The sequence below is a fragment of the Panthera onca genome, chromosome X, assembly GCF_046562875.1.
Source record: "Panthera onca isolate mPanOnc1 chromosome X, mPanOnc1 haplotype 2, whole genome shotgun sequence".
NCBI classification, from domain to species: Eukaryota; Metazoa; Chordata; class Mammalia; order Carnivora; family Felidae; genus Panthera; species Panthera onca.
Genome location: NC_138357.1, coordinates 87054794 through 87077682, shown reverse-complemented (window position 1 = coordinate 87077682; position 22889 = coordinate 87054794). Strand labels below are relative to the sequence as shown.

The 22889-nt window shown below is 47.0% G+C and overlaps 1 protein-coding gene across 6 annotated transcripts; it reads right to left on the bottom strand.

Moving 5' to 3' along the window:
* Window positions 1–573: 573 nt before the first annotated feature.
* GPKOW (G-patch domain and KOW motifs) lies at window positions 574–22643 on the bottom strand. 6 transcript variants are annotated; one of them, XM_081793548.1, is made up of 12 exons: window positions 22541–22643; window positions 10477–10922; window positions 9553–9707; window positions 9329–9453; window positions 7165–7274; window positions 6164–6377; window positions 5613–5745; window positions 4811–4937; window positions 4483–4606; window positions 4325–4394; window positions 3489–3574; window positions 574–3394 (listed from the first exon to the last, which is right to left on the bottom strand). In XM_081793548.1, the coding sequence occupies exons 2-12, from the start codon at window positions 10650–10652 to the stop codon at window positions 3260–3262; spliced, it is 1455 nt and encodes a 484-aa protein (XP_081649674.1). In that variant the 5' UTR covers window positions 10653–10922; window positions 22541–22643; the 3' UTR covers window positions 574–3259. The 6 variants fall into 6 exon arrangements, with proteins under 6 accessions (XP_081649674.1, XP_081649670.1, XP_081649671.1 ...); XM_081793544.1 differs by lacking the exon at window positions 22541–22643 and adding an exon at window positions 21222–21409; XM_081793545.1 differs by lacking the exon at window positions 22541–22643 and adding an exon at window positions 21222–21409 and having other exon boundaries at window positions 10477–10919.
* Window positions 22644–22889: the final 246 nt, after the last annotated feature.

Genomic DNA, 22889 nt, shown 5'->3' with positions numbered 1-22889 from the left:
TCCCCGACCCTGTTTGTATTTTTTTTCCCTTTGGCCCTGTTTTTAAAGACAGGCTCAGGAGAAATGTCATCTCCAGGAAAGCAAAATCTGATGAAATCTATTTTAAGTATTATGACACATGGAGGAGAGGAAGGGATTGTCTGAAACTGCCAGGTTATACCACATTGCAGGGCAGAGACAGAGGACCAGTACCATTCTCCAGGAAGCTTTAAGCTCTTCTTGAGGGTGTTATCAAGATGAATTTATTATGATTTGGAGAAAGGAGGAGGCCTTCTTGACTGGGTGTAGCACATACAATAAGGCAAATGGACTACTGGACGTGCCAGATTGGGAGCCTTTAGAACTTGTGACCCTTCCCCCCAACTTGAAAAATACAACCCAGCCTGGAACTCCAGGGACAGTGTGTACCATCACAATTATGACTCAGCAACGGGAGAAACTAGGGGTGGGGGTTTGTCCTCTGCTGTCTGCTTTAACCGCCCTGCTTGGCCAATCCTGAAAACAGAGGAGTTCTGGAATTAATTAGGGATCAGTAAATTAGTAAATCAGTAATATCTGTCTGTGCAATTATACTTCATAACACATTTTAAAAAATTAATGTTTATTTATTGTTGAGAGAGAGACAGAACATGAGTGGAGGTGGGGCAGAGGAGACACAGAATCCGAAGCAGGCTCCAGTCTCTGAGCTGTCAGCACAGAGCTTAACGCAGGGCTCGAACCCATAAACCACAAGATCATGACCTGAGCCAACAAAGTCAGACACTTAACTGACTGAGCCACCCAGGTGCCCCTGTGCAATTGTACTTCACACTGGGGTTATGATACTGGAAGGTCTTCCAATCATCCCCTTACCTTACTCAGCATATGGCCATTGATTTGGCCAACTGTTTTTCTATACCTGCTCATTTTGGCTCTAAACAGCATTCTGCTTCTGCTGGGCAGAGACAGTAGCTTACCTTTATCGCCCCGCTCTAGGGGTAGTTGCCAAAGAGGAAGGGGATGGGTGAAATAGGTGAAGGGGATTAAGAGGTAAAAACTCCCAGTTATCAAAAAAAAAAAAAATGTCAGGGAGACGAGGAGTACACCATAGGGAATGGAGTCAATAATGTTGTAATAATGTTGTATGGTGACAGATGGTAGCTACACTTTTCTTAGTGAGCATGGAGTAATGTATTAGAATTGTTCAATCACTTGACGTTGTACACCTGAAACTAAGATAACATTGTATGTATGTATGATAACATGTATTCAACAATTAAAATTTTCAAAAGATTTAATCAGATAAAAAAGAGTTGTAATAATTTTAATGTGATAATTCAATTATTTTTAAAAAAAAATTCTACAGCACTGGGCCATGTCCTGACAGGTCAGGAGTTCATACCAGTGGTCTAGATCTAACTCAAATACCATTTATTACATCAATAACTTAGTGCCTAGGGATGATTTATTGTTTTTTTATTTTGTAGTTTTAATTTTATCTAAATCCAAGTTAGTTAACATATAGTGTAATAAAACTATTTTTACCTTCATATATATCAATATTTTCTTTATATACGTAGGTACTCTGATTTCGGGTGTATATATTTATAACAGTTATATCATCTTTTTAAAACAAATTCAAGTTAGTTAACATATAGTATAGTATTGGTTTCAGGAGTAGATTTAGTGATTCATCAGTTATAGAGAACACCCAGTGCTCATCATTCCAAGTGCCCTCCTTAATGCCCATTACCCATTTAGCCCACCCCTCCACCCAACACCCCATCAGCAACCCTCAGTTTGTTCTCTGTATTTAAGAGTCTCTTATGGTTTGCCTCCCTCTGTTTTTATCTATTTTTCCTTCCCTACCACTATGGTCATCTGTTTCTTAAATTCCACATATGAGTGAAATCATATATTTATCCTTCTCTAATTTCACTTAGCATAATACCCTCTAGTTCCATTCACGTAGTTGCAAATGGCAACATTTCATTCTTTCTGATCGCCGAGTAATATTCCATCGTACATATATATACCACATCTTCTTTATCCATTCATCCGTCGATGGACATTTGGGCTCTTTTCTTACTTTGGCTATTGTTGATAGTGCTGCTATAAACATGGGGGTGCATGTGTCCCTTCGAAACAGCACACCTGTATCCCTTGGATAAATGCCTAGTAGTGCAATTGCTGGGTCATAGGGTAGTTCTATTTTTAATTTTTTGAGGAACCTCCAAACTGTTTTCCAGAATGGCTGCACCAGTTTGCATTTGGGGATGACTTAGAAGCAATTGGACCTAAAGCTCTTGCTTCCCTTGTCGATTTTGGATCTCAGCCCATTAAATGGGAAAAAGTTTGAGGGCTGTCTGACAATAACCTTTTTGAGAGTCCAGTTACCTGGATCAGAGAAATCCTACTTGGGACAAAACTTTTTTTTACTTTCTAGCCAAAGTTTGGGGACTAAAACAGGGGCCCTGAAATTAACTGACTCCTCTGGGAAATAGTGCAAACACATCCCATTTGTGGGTAGAAGCCTCCCTTCCTCTGGACTCTCATCACTGGCTCAAGACATCCTCTGGACGTCTGGTCTGGACCAAGAGTAAAAAGTAGACCCACCAATGGGGCGCCTGGGTGGCTCAGTCAATTAAGCTTCTGACTTTGGCTCAGGTCATGATCTTGCCATCTGTGACTTTGAGCCTCGTGTTGGGCTCTGTGCTGACAGCTGAGTCTGGAGCCTGCTTCGGATTCTGTCTCTCTCTCTCTCTCTCTCAAAAATAAACATTTAAAAAATTAAAAAAAAAGTAGAGCCACCACTAGGATTCTTCTTCAGGAAGTTGTACAGAGATGTGGCACTCCAGACTCCATAGCGTCTGCTCAGGGGACACACTTCGTAGCTTCTGTATTCCAAGAATGAACTTGTAAGCAGACAGATCCTTGAACTTGTCTGTCAGCCCATGCAGGGAGGTGGGGCTGAAGCCTGGAACGGCTCCCACCTCCGTCAGCTCAGCTCCCGCTTCTACTCAGCTCAGCACACACTTACGATCTTGTCATTTTACTGAGTTTCTGAAATGATTTTTATTACACACTAGCTTCTGGAGAATACCAGGTTTGTTTCGAGCCTCCCTTCAGGCCCATCTATCTTATGCCCTGTCCCTGTCCTGGTCCTGGGGCTGAGGTGCAAGTGGAGGATGGAACAATGACCTCCCCACCTTTGTGAAGACTGGCTTTCCACACCGTACAGAGCAGGCGGCAGCATTGGGGGTGGGAGCGGGACCATGGGTCAGTCTTCATCTGAGTCACTGGGGCCCAGGTACTGGCAGACAGCATCATAGTGAAGTTCCACCAGCTGATTCTCTCTCTGCAGCTGCACCACAGCCCGGCTCCGTACTCTGTCCCAGTCCAGCAGGCGGCCCACCTAGAGTAGCAGCGGGTGGAGTCAGCAGAGCCAACCCAGACTCTGGGACATCCCCTGCATGCTCCCACCCCCCACGCCCAGGTCTGGGACTCACCTTTCCAGCCTGTGGCCCCAGCACCACCATAACCCGGTTGCCTTGGACCTTGGGGACCAGGGTCTCCAGCATGTCTTCCCTCAGGCCTACAGATGAGGGGAGGGAGTGAGGCCCACAGCCAGGACTAGCCCACCCAGGGTCCTGTCACAAGTCCTTTTCTGTATTCCTGAGAGCCACTCTGTACCCTGTTGACAGGTGTGGGTGAGGACACCTAAGGAGCAGTTCCTAAAAAAGGGAGCACTTATGTAGGAAGATGATGGGTGATGACAACAGATACCATTTACTGTGGGCACGTTATATGCCCTGCCCTGCCCTGCACAAGGAGTTCAGGACACATCTGTACAAGAGGGAGAAATAGCTCATTTTCATGTCAATGTCGCAGATGGGGAAAGGAGGGGCTCAGATAATCACTATCACAGAAGCGCCTAATGTTCTGTCAGAAGATTCTGGGCCTTGGGGGCGCCTGGGTGGCTCAGTCGGTTAAGCATCCAACTTCGGCTCAGGTCATGATCTAATGGTTTGTGAGTTTGAGCCCCGCATTGGGCTCTGTGCTGACAGCTCAGAGCCTGCTTTAGATCCTCCGTCCCCCTCTTTGTCCCTCCCCTGCTGGTTCTCTCTCCCTCCCTCCTTCCCCCTCTCTCTCAAAAATAAATAAATAAGCTTAAAAAAAAAAGACTCAAAATTAAAAAAAAAAAAAAAGATGATTCTGGATCTTACAAAATATCTGAACTCTACCCTATCTCCCAGCCTCTGCCCACACCAGCCTCTTGGTCTAAGACAGCCTTCCCATCAGCCTCCAGGATGATAACGACCCAGTGGCCATCCCTCAGACTCACCTTCCAGGACCTGGCCTTGATCTGTTCGACACACACAGGTATCTGGGCTGAGGACATCTTCGATCGTCATCTGGGGAGGTCAAGGGATGTGAGAATCTTGGAGTTATGGGGACCTAGTCCCTGGGAGAGGAGGAGGACCCAGGTTGCAGGGTTCCCACCTTGGTGTTGTAATACTGGCCACCCTTGTGCAGCTTGTCCACAAAGCGTACGCGTAGGTCCCTGTGCAACCAGTGCTGGCTCCTGGGACCTGCCTTCTCATTCTTGGCAGCAGGCTCCCCCTGTCTGTGGAAAGGGGCCAACACGGGGCTTAGTTCATCAGATGCACATTCTGCTCACCCCACCTTTGCTGCTGCTGTGAAACCCACCCATAATGTTGTCTCTAGTTCCTTCTATGTGCCTGCCTTGCCCTGGAAGCTTTCTCTGACTGCTGGAGCCTCTCCACAGCCTTGCCTTCTCCCCCCCCATCCCAGATGCCCAGGGTCCCACCGGTCAGGAAGGTGTTTTCGCTTCCTCTGTGAGTCCTCTTGCTGGCTGGGGAGGTCCTGATCCCGGAGGGCCTTCCATGACGAAGCTGTTCCATTCTGTTGCACTGAGGAAGTTTTATGCATCTGGCCTACACAAGGGTGTGTGGGGAGAAGGAGGAAGGAGCCTCAGTGTGCCATTCTCTTACCTTGCAGGCTACACCTCAGCCTCAGGCCACCTCCCACTTGCCTCAGTGTCCCCTCCTACTATCATGACTTTGCCTACACCAATGGAATGCTCTCCCCTTCCCTTCAACTGCTGGGGCTTCCTTTAGAAAGCCTTCCTCAGCCACTCGAGCCTGCGCTGATGCTGCTAATCTGAGGCGACCACCTAGTATGGGCTAGAAAATCCTGAGAGCTCTGTCAGCACCAATCTCCCATCTGCCAAACTGCCCCATCCTGCTGCCATGCCTAGAATGCCTTCATCCCTGGTCATGGCCTAGTCCCAACTGCCCTCACTCCCTAGAAGAAGAGAGGCTCATCACCCTGAATAGACCTCCCAAAGATAGGAATTGGTTTCCATACCTGTTTATTCTCTCTCAGAAAGAAGCAAAAGAAAGCCCTAGGGTTACTACATCAATTTTTCCTCAAACTGAATAAACCACTTATCTTCATTCTCGCCTCCTGACCTCTGACCAGAAGTCACACCTGCCAGGCAGACTGTTGATCTCCCTGCCAACCCCACCACCTGGGACAGGCCCTACCACCCCCCCCCCCCACCCGGAATGCTTCTCCAACTCTCCCAGCTAGGTAAAAAGCTCACTCACTGAGATCCAAGGAATTCTTGTCAAACTCCTGCTGTGAGATAGGTTGCAGGTAGTACTCACTAACAGTCACCATGCGGCTCCCCACGGCCAGGCGAACCATGGCCCGAACGTTGTCAGGATCGAGGCCCTCTACCTGAATGGTTGGGGGGAAGAAGTTAGGAATGTGGACTAAACCCACATTCCTAGGCCCCAGCTGTCCACTCTTATTTCCAATAGGCTTGACCCCTGTGTCTCCCCCACCAGACTGACCCAAGGCCTGGGACAGGCCCTGGTCCATATGTCTCCCCTGCCAGACTCTGTGGCTTAGATATATTTTAAGAATTTAATCCTCAGGAACATGTGGCATATGGCATTCTTTTAGTTGGAAACTGAGGCTCAGAAAGGCCCAGCAAGTGGTTCTGAGTTACCGAATGAGGCAGCAAGCCAGGCATGCCTGAAAGACAAGGACTTCCAGCCCTTTCCACCCCAAACCCAAGTCTTCCTCCCTCTGGCCCTCACATCAATCTTCCCCGCTGCCTGTCTCAGGCTCCCGGCACAGTTTTGTTCCTTACCTTCCCATAGAGGCCTCGGTGCGGGCCAGAAAGAACCACCACAGCTCCCCCAGGCACCAGTCCTTGAGGCTGGTCTTCCTTATCCTTCTCTTGCTCCTCATCTGGCTTTGGCAGGTGGTGGGGGCCAGTGGGGGCCAGGGCCTGGACCTCAGTCAGGTTGGCACCCAGCCCTAACCCCTTTGGTCTCAGTGAGTTGACACGGGGCTTTACCACTCTGCAGGGAGCACAGTATGTGAGCTTGTTGGCCAGGAGAGGGGGAAGATGTAAGTTTTCAGTGCCTCCCCCACGCACTACTATTCAAATTCCACCCTGTCAACATGTTCAAGAATAGCCTTCCCCATCTCACACTAGGACTGCTTTTGATTTACAGAAATAACAATTTCATTTGGTCCAACCTAATAACACATTGGATAGACCATCTATTACATAGTATCTACAGCAGGACCTGAGGCAGATCCCTGTAATCAAACACCCTGATATTTCTACAGGGGAAATCATACAAATGTTCACGCCAAGCAGGAGAAATAGACTATAAAATGCTCTGTGTCTCAGGTCATGTTTGGCTACTAAATGGTTTATGAAAAAAATGTTTGGTTTTCAGAATTCTTTGGAGTTGAGAACTGAGAAGAAGGGACCATAAGTCTGTGTGATAATAGCAAATGTCTAGTCTATGTTTATTTGGGGCCAGGGCCTGCTGTAAGTGCTTTATGTGTATAATTTCACATAACTCCACAACAGACCTGGGAAGTCAATATTGTCATCATCTCCATTTCCAGATGATGAAGCTGATGTTCAGAAAAGTAACCTGTACATAAATGGGATCTCGTTACAGAGTTTCAAAGGGTAAATAGGAGATTGAAACAGTAGTGGAAAGGCTTACTAAATTAATTAGGGTGGTAACATGCCCTCTCCCTGCCTGGATGGTTTTGGATGGGTGGTAACCATGGGGGTCTTGTTCGCTGCCCCCATCTGTTGCCCCTTGCCCATACCCTAGAACTCACTGATTGAACGTGCGGCCAATGCCCTCGCCAGGTTTCCAGCCCATGCCTCGTAACATGGCCAGCCCATAGGCCTCTACAGGGACTGCCTCGTAATCAGCTTCTTCCGGCACCTACAGGTTCAGGCAGAGGAAGGACGGTTAGGCCTGGCTCACAGTGGGTCCTCCGAAGTGCGCTTACTAACACCCACAGGGTGACCCTCAATGCTTCTTTTCCAATAAGCTCAAGGTTAGTTTTGATTTCCTCTTGCTGTCTCTCACTTTACTCCTCCATGTTGTCCTTCAACAAATAATTATAAACCACCTGTTCTGTGCCAGGTACTAATCTAGGTGATGAGGATAAAGCAGTAAACAAAACAAAAACCCTTGCTCTGTGAGGCTTACCTTCTAGTTGTACAGACACACAATAAATAAAATACCTAAAACATGGTATGTCAGGTAGTGATAAGTTATATAAAGAAAAATAAAGCAGCTTAAGGGGATGCAGAGGGATGGAGAAGAGAGGGTTACTGAGTTGATATCTGAGCAGAGACCAGAAAGAAATGACAGAGGGAGCCAGGAGGATATAGAAGGGAGAGTAGTCCAAGCAGAGAGAACAATAAGAGCAAAGGCCCTGAGGCAGGACAAGATCTGGTGTGGGAAGAGCATCATGAAAGTCAACCTGACTGAAACAGTGCTGTGGAGGCAGAGAGGGTGGTGAGACATTAATCAGGAGATCTGGGCTGGAGCTACAGGAGGCTGGCCACCACACAAGGGGACCCAGTGAGGAAGTTACAGCAATGGTCCAGATGACAGATACTTGTGGCTCAGACCAGAGTGGTGATGGTGAGAAGTGGTCAGATTCTGGATGTATTCTGCAAAGGGACATGATAGGATTTTGCTGAAAGGCTGTACCTGGGGGTATGGAATAAAGAGGGGAGTCAACACTAAGGTTTTTTGGCTGAGAGGAAGGATAGATGTACCTGGGTTCAACTGAGATGTGGAAGGCTGGGGGAGGAGAGGAAATGAGAGAAATGAGGCCAAAGAGGGAACAGGGTGGAAAGTGAGATGAAGGTCCTATTTTTTAAGATGAAAGACATCAGAAGACATCTGAAGGCCAATGAGAACAGTTCAGTCAAAAGAGAGGGTGGTCTGGGGCTGTAAGAGAAATAGGCCCCAAAGAAGCATCGCTAAAAAATTGTGAATAAAGAGGTGAAAAGTGGAATCCATGTGTATGAAAGACAGACTTTGTTGCTTCTGTAGACATACCCCTCACTTCTCCTTATCGATCACCTCCCATCCTCACTCCAATTCTTTATACTCACTTTAGACACACTGCAAGTTGCTTCACCAATGGGCACACACAACACCGACTCCCTGCCACCATGCTGTTGCTTAGGTTGTTGCTGCCATTGGTACTCACCCTGCTCCTCCCTCTCTCACTAAACCCTACTTGTCCTTCCAGGCCTCACTCCTACCACTCTGGTCTGAGGCTCCATCATTTCTAGCCTGCACTGCTAGTCTCCTTGCTTCTGCCTTTACTTACTAGTCTGTTCTGCTCATAGTAGCCAGAGAGATCCTGTGAAATCTTAAGTCTTCACCCTTTCTGCTCAGAGCCCTCTCATGGCCCTCATATCATTCACAATAAAAGCCAGAGTCCTCACCATGGCCCACAAGGCCCTGCCTAGTTTAGCCCTAGCCACTTCCTACTTTCCAATTTTGTCACTTTCTACCTCTGCTTAATACGGTGTGATAGATTACACTCTGTCATCATAGACAGTTCTACTTGGCATTTAATATTATTAGTGTTCCTATGTGTCTTGAAACTTGTGTTTCTGGTCTTGGGATGCCTGAAATTGTCTACTACTCCTCCCCTTCACTTATTCCCCTCCAGCTACACTGGTCTCCTTGGTGTTCCTCAAACACTCTAGGCAGAGTCTACCCTCAGGATCTTTACATTTCCTGTTCCATTTGCTCATCTTGTTCAGATAATTCCAGAATGCAAGTGATTTTCCACACCTCAGTATCTGGATTCCTTTGTTAATGCTTCCAAAAAAGGACAGAAGGAGGAAGAGCTAGGCAGCAGGCCTCTAGTACACACACTGACTTTCCCTGCTGGGTGCAGAGAGGCAAGCCTGGCAGACAGGGCAAAGAGAGGCTGGGGCTGGAGGAGTTAGGGGCCAGCTCACTGTCTCAGCTCGGGGTTCGCTGTCTGCCCCTTCTCCGTTAGGGAGGCATCCTTTCTGGATCATGGGGATAGCAAGCATGGGGTCGATACCCGAATTTTCTCTCTCCTCCAGGGACTTCTTGGAGTCTAAGGAAGAATGGGAGGAAGCAATGAGGCCCAACCCTCTCCTTCCATTTTCCTCCCCCTCTTCCTTCACTGGGGCAAGGCAAAGAGGGGATCACTTACCTTCAATGATCTCCTTTACAGCTTGAGACAGCACCCCTTCCACCAAGGCCTCAGTGTTTGTGGATGGCCCAGGAGCCTGGGTCGGTGGCTGCCTGCGATGGCCATTCTGGATCAAAGGGATGACGAGTTCCTTGGGGGTTTCTGAGGGCTTCACACTGATGTGGACACAGAGATGTTAAGTTGGGAGAATAGCATGGTCAGTGGGTTCTGAGCCACACTCCTCCCTTCAGAGAAAACACAAGAGCCAAACTCACCCCCAGCTGGAGGGACCACACCCTCGCTCTCCTGTCATGTCTCTAATGGTGTTTTCTTTAGATTCTCTCCCCCACCCCCAACTCTTAAATATCAGTGCCTTTGAGGAATCAGCCTTCAGTCCTGGAACCTCTGCTCAGCCCAAGACCCACTTCCGTGGCTTTCACAATGACTCACAAGTCACCATCTTCAGCCCAGACTTTCCCCCAGGTCCAGGCTCCACACCAACCCCTGGATAGCTTATTCTCTTCTGGAAGTCTCTCCCTCCAACTCTCCTTTCCACATGAAGCTGATGACGGCCTCCCCAAAACTCCATCTGCCACTCCACCCCATTCCCTATACTGGAGAAGCTCCACCGCTTCAGCTGACAAACTAGGGGTCCTGTCATTCTCCACTCCTTTCCTTCTCTCAAAACGCACACATCTCAAGGCCCCCAAGTGCTAAAGACACACCCTCTCAGGAATACATCCTCTTTTCTCAAACGCCCTGGCTGTCAGGTCCAATTTCCCCACCTCCCGTTACACACTCCCGCCTTCTCGCCTCCACGAATTTCCTCAGGCTGTGATCCAAAGGTTTGGTGGCCGCTGCCACCAAAACAATCAACTCAGATTCCACCCTCCCGCTTGAACCCACCGAACCTAATTCCAAGGGATGAAAGACACGGCGCTTCACCTCTGCAGCTCCCTCCCTTCCACGGTCTTTAAGAAATCCTTCTCCTCCGGAGCCGCACTCGCGTCGTCTCCCGGATCCGCCAGCCGTCTCCTGGCAGACGTGCGACTGAAGCTGAATGAAATTGGGGCAGCAGAGGCTCCCGCGGGTCGCAAAGTACCGTCTTCAGCGTCCGCCATCTTGCCCCTCTTCCCAGGCGAGTGTGCTGCTTTCTGGGAAGTTTAGTTTGGGCTCAGTTTGACCGGGGCCAGACGACGGGCTTTAGAACTACCTTTCCCAGAAAACACTGCGGCGTCGACTGGCGTACGTGGAACAGGGGACTAAAGAAGTAATTGTTGCTGTTCTTCATAGGGGCGCGTCGCGCCAATCATATAGGAATATGTGGTTCTTGGGGGTATTCATTCTTTCATTCAGGTAGTGAACAAGTAGTTATTAATCGCCGTGACCTACTGGTATGGGAAGTGTAGATAAAAATACATCATTTAAGAAAAAAATCTGTGTCAGTTGTGTACAATAACAAATAGACATGTAAATGGTACCTACTGCTGCCAGATTTAATACACCACAAGCTCTGGATTCAAATATTAATAAAATAGACCTCCTCCTTTCTAGAGGATCATAGTCCAGTGGGGAACAATGACCTAAACAGATATTAAAAGTATATATACATGTGTGCCTGGGTGGCTCAGATGGTTAAGCATCCCACTCTGGATCCCAGCTCAGGTCTTGATCTCAGGGCCCGGAGTTCCAGCCCCACGTTGGGTTCCGCGCTGGGTGTGAAGACTACTTTAAAAAATACACATACATACAGTTGACCCTTGAATAATTCAGGGGTTAGGGGATCCAATCCCCTGCCCCCACAGTTGAAAATTTACAAATAACTTATGATTCCTCAAAAACTTAACTACTAATACCCTACTGTTGACTGGAAACCTTAATGATAACCTAAGCAGTAGAGTTACACATATTTTGTATGTTACATGTATTATATACTGTATTTTTTTATACTGTATTCTTAAGAGTAAGCTAAAGAAAAAAATGAAAATGTTATTCAGAAAATCATAAGGAGGAGTGCCGGGGTGGCTCAGATGGTTAAGCATCCGACTCGATCTCAGCTCAGGTCATGATCTCAGGCTTGTGGGTTCAAGCCCTGCATGGGGCTCTGTGCTATCCGTGTAGAGTCTACTTGGGATTCACTCTCTCCCTCCCTCTCTCTCTCTCTGCCCTCCCCCCACTCTCACTCGCTCTATCTCAAAATAAATAAACTAAAAAAAATTATAAGGAAGAAAAAATATATTTATAATACTATACTGTATTTATTGAGAAAAATCCTGGTATAAATAGACACGTGCAGTCAAACCCATGTTGTTCAAGAGTCAACTGTAGTTCCCACTGTTACCCAAAACTGGGTTCACCTTTTGGTAGAAATGGAGCCAAAAGACTCATCCAAGCAAAGAATAGGAAAAGGAAGAGTTTTACTTGCAACAAATAAAGGAGAACACTGGGGATATCTCCCAAAGCAGTGTCTCCTTCAACAATAAAAATGGGTAAGTTTTAAGCTAAAAGTGCATATATATTCATGGAAGGGCTTGCAAAATAGGGAATTCAGCATGGAATTGGAGCAAAGGTCATCTTAAGGCAACTGAGACCAGGTCTCAAGTTAACTGAAGTCAGGAGAGCTGGTCAGCATCATCAATTCTCTGGCTCCAGTTGGTCCAGTATTTGAGTGCTCAAAGGGATTTAAATCCTGCAAAGAGGACTCAAGAATATGTGTCAGGTCAACCTTTACTTTTGAATCAGAAATGGAAGTTTTACCACTGATTTATTGTTGCCGATATGATTAGGCTATCTTCTGGCCTGATAGTGTCTCTTTGTCCTCACATTCTTTTGTTTCCTTCAAATCATTATCTACTGAAATCTATTCTTCTGCAATTTCAACACATCTCAGGAAGTTCTACAAGAAATGTGCAAGTAGTGCTTGTCAGGCAAAAATTGCAAGATGAGCAAGAGTCTAAAATGAGTTTTCTTTCTTTTTTTAAGTTTATTTTTTTATGAGATAAAGAGAGAGAACCAGTGAGGGGGGGGTGGTGGTCAGAGGATCCAAAAGTGGGCTTTATGCTGACAGCAGTCAGCCCAATGTGGGGCTCGAACTCAGGAACCGTAAGACCATGACTTGAGCAGAAGCCAGATGTTTAACTGACTAAGCCATGCAGGCACCTCTAAAGTGACTTTTCTTATGTCAAGAAATTTATGCCTCATCTTTCTTTTTCCAGGGATCACAAATTATTTCTGCTTATACTACCAACATTAAATATGTTGTGAGAGCCACGTTCTAAGGCTTTGAAAGATTAATGGGACAGGTTCCTTTTGTGTAGGACCTTAAAGAGAGAGAAGAGAAATTGAAAGGGCCCCATGAAGGGCTGTTTTTTGAAGGACTGCTTTTTTGCCCATTTCCCTGCTTCTCTTCTTGCTAGGACCAGCACACCTGCCTTACACATTCCTTATAATACAAATAATGTATGTCCTCCTTGTAAGAATGAAGGAGTTAATGATTTCTTTGGAGCCTTCCAGCACAATAGAAAACTTGTAAGGAATGAGTGAGTGAGGCCATCATGTGTGTATTCCAGACCACCGGTGCTAGAAATCTCAATTTTAAGACCCCCTAGCACCAAGGAATAAGTGACTTATGGAGGACACGTGGACCATTCTCCCTGTTCTGTCCAGTTCCTCAATGCCTGAGAGGACACTTACATCAGACCACAATCCTCAGTAAAAACCCCAGACACCAAGCAAAGACAAGACTCTCTCCTTTCCTTTCTGAGTCTCCCAGACACTCTGCCTGTATCTGTACTCTCTCTGTATCTTTAATAAATTCTGCTCTTACTTCTTCTTGGCTCACATTTGATTTTTATGCTGCGTGAAGCCAAGGACCCTCTTGGCTGGTCCTGCGGGACCCTCTCTGGGTCCTCGGACCCAGCCTGCCTTCATCATAAGAGTTTATAAAGTAGAAGGGTGATACTGAAATAGCCACCAGAAATAATACCAGAGATGTGCTAAAAATTCATCCCAAGGAAATCATTAAAGATGTGCGAAAAGATTTTTTTTAAGTTTATTTAAGAAATCTCTACATCCATGGGGCACCTGGGTGCCTCAGTTGGTTAAGTGTCGGACTTCAGCTCAGGTCATGATCTTAAAGTCTGTGCGTTCGAGCCTTGTGTCAGGCTCTGTGCTGACAGCGCAGAGCCTGGAGTCTGCTTCGGATTCTGTGTCTCCCTCTCTCTCTCTCTGCCCCTCCCCCACTCACACTGTTTTCTCTCTCTCTCTCTCAAAAATAAACATTAAAAAAAAAAAAAAAGAAATCTCGACATCCAATGTGGAGCTCAAACTTATGAGCCTGACATCAAGAGTCACCTGCTCTTCTGACTGAGCCAGCCAGGAGTCCAATGAAAAGATTTTTATGTCAGATTCATCATGGTATTATTTATTGTAGCAAATGATTGAAGACCACTTAAAGGACAACAGAAGGAGACTGGGTAAATGAATTATAGCACATTTCTTGCATGGAACACATATACTAAAACATTTAAATGTGAAGCTATAAATAAATGAAAGTGAAATGTTTGGTAAGTAGAATAATGTGCTGGGTCAGAGGATGGTCTTGAAAACACAGACCACAATAATCAATCTCATGGCCATGTTTCCAGGCTTAGAAGCCCTGGGCATCCTTAAAGATACCTAGCAGATAAAGACTACAAAGCAACTTTTATAAATGTCGATTTAAATAAAGAGGTAAACTGACGCAAGTTCAACAAGATGAGTTTATTTGGGAACAGCAAAGATTGCAATTCTGGACACCCAAACTGTAGCAAGCTACAGATAAGACCCGAATTACAATTTTTTTCCTATTCCCAAATAAATTCATCTTTCTGAGCTTGCCTCGGTTTACCTCTGTATTTAGGTTGACATTCCTTGGAGTCAGAAGTGGGATCCAAAGGAGATGACCCCAGAAGAATGATGATCCAGGGAATCATGTGAGGTACCTGTCCCAAGCACCTTTTGCTCATGGCTTCTGTCAGTCCAGACCTACTTCTCTTGGGTGAGTCTCCTCTAGGATTCTGAGCTCCCTGCCTTTGGTTAACATTTCTGACTTTATTCAAGATCTGTTTAAAAACTATCATTTTTTGGTGAGTACTTGTTTCTCTTAGTGAATACTAGTTTGTTTGGTGAGTACTTTGTTTTATTATTGGAAGCACATCAAAATGTTGGTATAGTTCCTTTGGAATTCTTGGGACTGTTAAAAATAAAGCCACACAGAAGCCGAAGGTGGAGTCACTTGCCTTCCAAGTTGCAATTAATTGCAACTTCAACCTCTCCAAGAGTGGAATTTTAAACCAATCAATCTGGAATGTTCTGGTCTGTACCAAAGAGGTAATCTCTCACTTGGGGCCCTCTCATTCCCAAAGGAAGATCAGGTAATCTGCATGATAAGAACCGCCCACCCCTCACCCCACATTTTCTTCAGAGGGGAAGTTAATTTACCTAAAACAATACTTTATTTTCTTTTGCTTTTTTTCTCTTTTCTTGCCCAATCCTCCTTCCTATAAAAACTTGCCATTTTGTATAACTCCTAGCAAACCTCCACTCTACAGTTTATGAATTGTTTAATAAAACCCACTAAATCTTCAAATTTACTCAGTTAAATGTTTGCTCTTTAGCAGGTATTAGAACTATTAAACAAGCTTGGCAAGTTTACAGAATAGAAGATCAATATACAAAAATCAATTGTTTCCATAGAAAAAATAAAGATGCAATTAAAATATTCCATTTACAAATCGAATTCAACAGCATATAAAAAGAATTATTCACCGTGATCAAGTGGGATTCATTCCTGGGATGCAGGGCTGGTTCAACATTCGCAAATCAATCAACGTGATACATCACATTAATAAAAAAAAAGAGAAGAACCATATGATCCTGTCAATCGATGCAGAAAAGGCCTTTGACAAAATCCAGCACCCTTTCTTAATAAAAACCCTTGAGAAAGTCGGGATAGAAGGAACATACTTAAAGATCATAAAAGCCATTTATGAAAAGCCCACAGCTAACATCATCCTCAATGGGGAAAAACTGAGAGCTTTTTCCCTGAGATCAGGAACACGACAGGGATGCCCACTCTCACCGCTGTTGTTTAATATAGTGTTGGAAGTTCTAGTATCAGCAATCAGACAACAAAAGGAAATCAAAGGCATCAAAATTGGCAAAGATGAAGTCAAGCTTTTGCTTTTTGCAGATGACATGATATTATACATGGAAAATCCGATAGACTCCACCAAAAGTCTGCTAGAACTGATACATGAATTCAGCAAAGTTGCAGGATACAAAATCAATGTACAGAAATCAGTTGCATTCTTATACACTAACAATGAAGCAACAGAAAGACAAATAAAGACACTGATCCCATTCACAATTGCACCAAGAAGCATAAAATACCTAGGAATAAATCTAACCAAAGATGTAAAAGATCTGTATGCTGAAAACTATAGAAAGCTTATGAAGGTAATTGAAGAAGATATAAAGAAATGGAAAGACATTCCCTGCTCATGGATTGGAAGAATAAATATTGTCAAAATGTCAATACTACCCAAAGCTATCTACACATTCAATGCAATCCCAATCAAAATTGCACCAGCATTCTTCTCGAAACTAGAACAAGCAATCCTAAAATTCATATGGAACCACAAACGGCCCCGAATAGCCAAAGTAATTTTGAAGAAGAAGACCAAAGCAGGAGGCATCACAATCCCAGACTTTAGCCTCTACTACAAAGCTGTCATCATCAAGACAGCATGGTATTGGCACAAAACCAGACACATAGACCAATGGAATAGAATAGAAACCCCAGAACTAGACCCACAAACGTATGGCCAACTCATCTTTGACAAAGCAGGAAAGAACATCCAATGGAAAAAAGACAGTCTCTTTAACAAATGGTGCTGGGAGAACTGGACAGCAACATGCAGAAGGTTGAAACTAGACCACTTTCGACAGAGTGACCTGGGAAGATGGCGGCGTAGGAGGACGCTGGGCTCACCGCGCGTCCTGCTGATCACTTAGATTCCACCTACACCTGCCTAAAGAACCCAGAAAACCGCCAGAGGATTAGCAGAACGGAGTCTCCGGAGCCAAGCGCAGACGAGAGGCCCACAGAAGAGGGTAGGAAGGGCGGCGAGGCGGTGCGCGCTCCACGGACTGGCGGGAGGGAGCCGGGACGGAGGGGCGGCTCATAGGCCAAGCAGAGCCCCCGAGTCTGGCTGGCAAAAGCGGAGGGGCCAGATGGACTGTGTTCCGACAGCAAGCGCGACTTAGCGTCTGGGAGGTCATAAGTTAACAGCTCTGCTCAGAAAGCGGGAAGGCTGGAGGACAAAGGGAGGGAGAGCTGCTGAGCCCCCAGATGGCAGAGCTCAGCTTGGCGGGGAACAAAGGTGCTCGCCAGCGCCATCTCCCCCGCCCATCCCCCAGCCAAAATCCCAAAGAGAACCGGTTCCTGCCAGGGAACTTGCTCACTCCGTGCAAACACCCAACTCTGTGCTTCTGCGGAGCCAAACCTCCGGCAGCGGATCTGACTCCCTCCCGCTGCCACAGGGCCCCTCCTGAAGTGGATCACCTAAGGAGAAGCGAGCTAAGCCTGCCCCTCCTGCCCCCGTGCACCTTGCCTACCCAACCCAGCTAATACGCCAGATCCCCAGCACCACAAGCCTGGCAGTGTGCAAGTAGCCCAGACGGGCCACGCCACTCCACAGTGAATCCCACCCCTAGGAGAGGGGAAGAGAAGGCACACACCAGTCTGACTGTGGCCCCAGCGGTGGGCTGGGGGCAGACATCAGGGCGGACTGCGGCCCCGCCCACCAACTCCAGTTTTACACCACAGCACAGGGGAAGTGCCCTGCAGGTCCTCACCACTCCAGGGACTATCCAAAATGACCAAACGGAAGAATTCCCCTCAGAAGAATCTCCAGGAAATAACAACAGCTAATGAACTGATCAAAAAGGATTTAAATAATATAACAGAAAGTGAATTTAGAATAATAGTCATAAAATTAATCGCTGGGCTTGAAAACAGTATACAGGACAGCAGAGAATCTCTTGCCACAGAGATCAAGGGACTAAGGAACAGTCACGAGGAGCTGAAAAGCGCTTTAAACGAAATGCAAAACAAAATGGAAACGACGACAGCTCGGATTGAAGAAGCAGAGGAGAGAATAGGTGAACTAGAAGATAAAGTTATGGAAAAAGAGGAAGCTGAGAGAAAGAGAGATAAAAAAATCCAGGAGTATGAGGGGAAAATTAGAGAACTAAGTGATACACTAAAAAGAAATAATATATGCATAATTGGTATCCCAGAGGAGGAAGAGAGAGGGAAAGGTGCTGAAGGGGTACTTGAAGAAATTATAGCTGAGAACTTCCCTGACCTGGGGAAGGAAAAAGGCATTGAAATCCAAGAGGCACAGAGAACTCCCTTCAGACGTAACTTGAATCGATCTTCTGCACGACATATCATAGTGAAACTGGCAAAATACAAGGATAAAGAGAAAATTCTGAAAGCAGCAAGGGATAAACGTGCCCTCACATATAAAGGGAGACCTATAAGACTCGTGACTGATCTCTCCTTTGAAACTTGGCAGGCCAGAAAGGCTTGGCACGATATCTTCAGTGTGCTAAACAGAAAAAATATGCAGCCGAGAATCCTTTATCCAGCAAGTCTGTCATTTAGAATAGAAGGAGAGATAAAGGTCTTCCCAAACAAACAAAAACTGAAGGAATTCATCACCACTAAACCAGTCCTACAAGAGATCCTAAGGGGATCCTGTGAGACAAAGTACCAGAGACATCGCTACAAGCATAAAACATACAGACATCACAATGACTCTAAACCCGTATCTTTCTATAATAACACTGAATGTAAATGGATTAAATGCGCCAACCAAAAGACATAGGGTATCAGAATGGATAAAAAAACAAGACCCATCTATTTGCTGTCTACAAGAGACTCATTTTAGATCTGAGGACACCTTTAGATTGAGAGTGAGGGGATGGAGAACTATTTATCATGCTACTGGAAGCCAAAAGAAAGCTGGAGTAGCCATACTTATATCAGACAAAATAGACTTTAAATTAAAGGCTGTAATAAGAGATGAAGAAGGGCATTATATAATAATTACAGGGTCTATCCATCAGGAAGAGCTAACAATTATAAATGTCTATGCGCCGAATACCGGAGCCTCCAGATATATAAAACAATTACTCATAAACATAAGCAACCTTATTGATAAGAATGTGGTCATTGCAGGGGACTTTAACACCCCACTTACAGAAATGGATAGATCATCTAGACACACGGTCAATAAAGAAACAAGGGCCCTGAATGATACATTGGATCAGATGGACTTGACAGATGTATTTAGAACTCTGCATCCCAAAGCAACAGAATATACTTTCTTCTCGAGTGCACATGGAACATTCTCCAAGATAGATCATATACTGGGTCACGAAACTAGACCACTTTCTCACACCATTCACAAAAATAAACTCAAAATGGATAAAGGACCTGAATGTGAGACAGGAAACCATCAAAACCTTAGAGGAGAAAGCAGGAAAATACCTCTCTGACCTCAGCCGTAGCAATCTCTTACTCGACACATCCCCAAAGGCAAGGGAATTAAAAGCAAAAATGAATTACTGGGACCTTATGAAGATTAAAAGCTTCTGCACAGCAAAGGAAACAACCAACAAAACTAAAAGGCAACCAACGGAATGGGAAAAGATATTTGCAAATGACATATCGGACAAAGGGCTAGTATCCAAAATCTATAAAGGGCTCACCAAACTCCACACCCGAAAAACAAATAACCCAGTGAAGAAATGGGCAGAAAACATGAATAGACACTTCTCTAAAGAAGACATCTGGATGGCCAACAGGCACATGAAAAGATGTTCAACGTCGCTCCTTATCAGGGAAATACAAATCAAAACCACACTCAGATATCACCTCATGCCAGTCAGAGTGGCCAAAATGAAGAAATCAGGAGACTATAGATGCTGGAGAGGATGTGGAGAAACGGGAACCCTCTTGCACTGTTGGTGGGAATGCAAATTGGTGCAGCAGCTCTGGAAAGCAGTGTGGAGGTTCCTCAGAAAATTAAAAATAGACCTACCCTATGACCCAGCAATAGCACTGCTAGGAATTTACCCAAGGGATACAGGAGTACTGATGCATAGGGGCACTTGTACCCCAATGTTTACAGCAGCACTCTCAACAATAGCCAAATTATGGAACGAGCCTAAATGTCCATCAACTGATGAATGGATAAAGAAATTGTGGTTTATATACACAATGGAATACTACGTGACAATGAGAAAGAATGAAATATGGCCTTTTGTAGCAACGTGGATGGAACTGGAGAGTGTGATGCTAAGTGAAATAAGCCATACAGAGAAAGACAGATACCATATGGTTTCACTCTTATGTGGATCCTGAGAAACTTAACAGAAACCCATGGGGGAGGGGAAGGAAAAAAAAAAAAGAGGTTAGAATGGGAGAGAGCCAAAGCATAGGAGACTGTTAAAAACTGAGAACAAACTGAGGGTTGATGGGGGGTGGGAGGGAGGGGAGGGTGGGTGATGGGTATTGAGGAGGGCACCTTTTGGGATGAGCACTGGGTGTTGTATGGAAACCAATTTGACAATAAATTTCATATATTGAAAAAAATAATAAAATAAAATATAAAAAAATAAAAAAAATAGAATGCAGGGGTAAAAAAATAAATAAATAAAATATTCCATTTACAAGAACCTCAAAATAATAAAATACCTAAGAATAGATGTATCAAAAAAAAAGTGTAAAAACTGTACTGTGAAAGCTACAAAACATTGTTGAAAAAAACTTAAAAAGACTTAACTTATGAAAATACATGCAATACTGAGTCAGGGCCTGTGCTGGATTCTCAGCCTTGACCTGTTGAGTACTCTCCTGCAGCTCCCATCCTCCTCTGCCATCTTCTCCCTTAATCTGTGCCCCCAAATTCATTAAGGAAGTTTCCAGCGCCATGGACTGTTGAAGCTCCCCCAAAGTATCCACAGGTTTTTCACACTTTTCTGTATTTGCCACCCTAGGAACTCTGTATGAGAAGCAAGAGGGTCTTGGGACAAATGACTATCGAAGACATTACTGTCCTTACAATACAGCATACTAAAGGCTGGGATAAGGAAGAGGCTAAGAAAGCTGTGACTCTCCATAGAAAATACATAGGCCCAACCCGCTAAATTTACATTCTAGCCTTATCTCTTCCAACTTATACTCAGGATCCACCACAATTTAATTACCTAGGCAGTGCCCAATCAAAGCAATTCTCCAGGTGCCACCCACAAGAATACGTACCCTTATACGCCCCTTCTTAACTAATCCTGGGCCCAGCTAATAGAATAAGCCTCCAGACTTTCCTACAGCCCTCTAATACACACGAAGATCTCGCTCCTCATATTAACACCCTCAGGCCCTCCCTGGAGGGTGCAATTCCAAGATTGGGCTCCGGAACTTTCCAGGCTCCGCCCTCTAACTGGCCTATAAACTTCAACCCATTCCTGACATTTCGAGTCCCGCCCCTTCGCGTTTGTAGGCTCCACCCCCTAGAGTGGCTTTCCAGGACCGCCCCTTAGCCAAGTGCCCGCCCCCAACGCTCTCCAGGACCCACCTTCTCAGAAATGCCATTCAAAGCCCCACCGACAGGGATAACCAATCCGGCCCGCACTCACAACTAGCCATGCAACATTCACCTACTGCAGTAACCTTCCCAGTGTCACCTCCTGGAGGAATATTCTAGGATCACGTCAGGGCTCCCCCGTCTCGCAGCTCCCTCCGAGCCCCGCCCCACCAGTCCCCCCCCCCCAGGGGAGCATTGGCCCCACCCAGGGGAGCAACCAACCATCCCGGGTCCGCTACGTCAGAATCCGGCTCCAGTCAGACCCCGCCCCCCGGGAGGCCCCGCCCCGACCCCGACACGCACCGGCCTTGGGGCGCAGGCGCAATGTGGCGCCCGTCCTGCGTACCAGCGCCGCCACGTCGGCCGCAGCTCGGGCCGCCAGGGGGCGCGCGTCCAGCCGCGCCAGGAGCTGCCGGGCTCTGGGGCCCGCGGGCAGGGAAAGGCCCCGGCCTGCGCGGGTGAAAGGAACAGGTCAGCGCCCGCCGGAGCCTCGGCCAACCCCCACGCTCCCCGACGTCCGAAGACCTAGAATGCCCCTCAAGATCTTCAGAGCCCCCCGACCACTCGCTCGATAGTTCCGAAGGTCGCCCACTGCCCCTCTCAACTCCCGCGACCCCCAGACCATCGCGAGTATGCCGGTGGACCCCCGCCTGCCCCCACCATAATCCTGGAGATAGCTATTTGGCCGAAATATTCCCGGACCCTTCCGAACATTTTGGGACTATCTCTGGAGGTCTCCGACTGCCCCTTCATAACCCCAGATTCCAAACTCTTTCCGCACGATATCGAGAGGGACCCCGATTTCTCCAGATGCCCCGACAGAACAGGGTCGGCCGCCGCTGCGGCCCCGGCACCCCCGATTCCCCTTCCAGATATCCAGGTATCCAGATACCCTGATGGCCCACGTAGTCCCAGATTGCCCCTCCATCTATCCCAGAGGCTCCCCGCCTAACGCCCCCACCCCCGCAATTCACTACAGACCCTGAGTGCCCAGGTGTCCCCAGTGACCCGGGCAGACCCCTGTGGCACAACTCCCCGGAGACTCCTGAGAGCCCCCGGGTCTGGTACACGGCCCCGCGGTGCGGATGCGGGTGCGGGTACGGGTGCAGGTCGGAGACCTGGAGCCCAGCCCGGGTCGCCGGGCCCCCCTTCTCGCCGCCGCCGCCACCGCCACCGCCACCGCCACCGCCACCGCCACTAGGGCGCCGGGGCTGCTTTGTTTACTACCTGTCGGAAGGAAAAGGTGAGGAGCAGACAGGCGGGGCGAGGGGTGACAGGGACGCGCCCAGTCCCTCTCCACCCTCCCGTACCTCCTCTGCTCCCCCTAGGGTCCGTGACGCCCCCCGCGCGCGGCTCCATGACCCGAAGTCGGTCGGGTGGACGCACGGCCGCCAGCGACGCGTTTGGAGCTCCTGGGCGCGCTCACCTGGCGGCCCGCCCGAGCCTGGGCGCCGCTGTAGCCGGCTGGTCCCGTGCCCGGCGACCTGACCCGCGCAGTCACCTACCTGGCGGCAGGCAAGGAGGCCTGGCTGTGGGAGCCAGCGTGAGCGCTTGGCCTCCCTCTACCTCAAGCGCCCCCTCTGCTCTCCCAGGACCCTGGGCTGTGCTCCTTTTCCCACCCAGGAGAGGCTTTATTCCGTGAGCGAGAAGGGGAAGTCG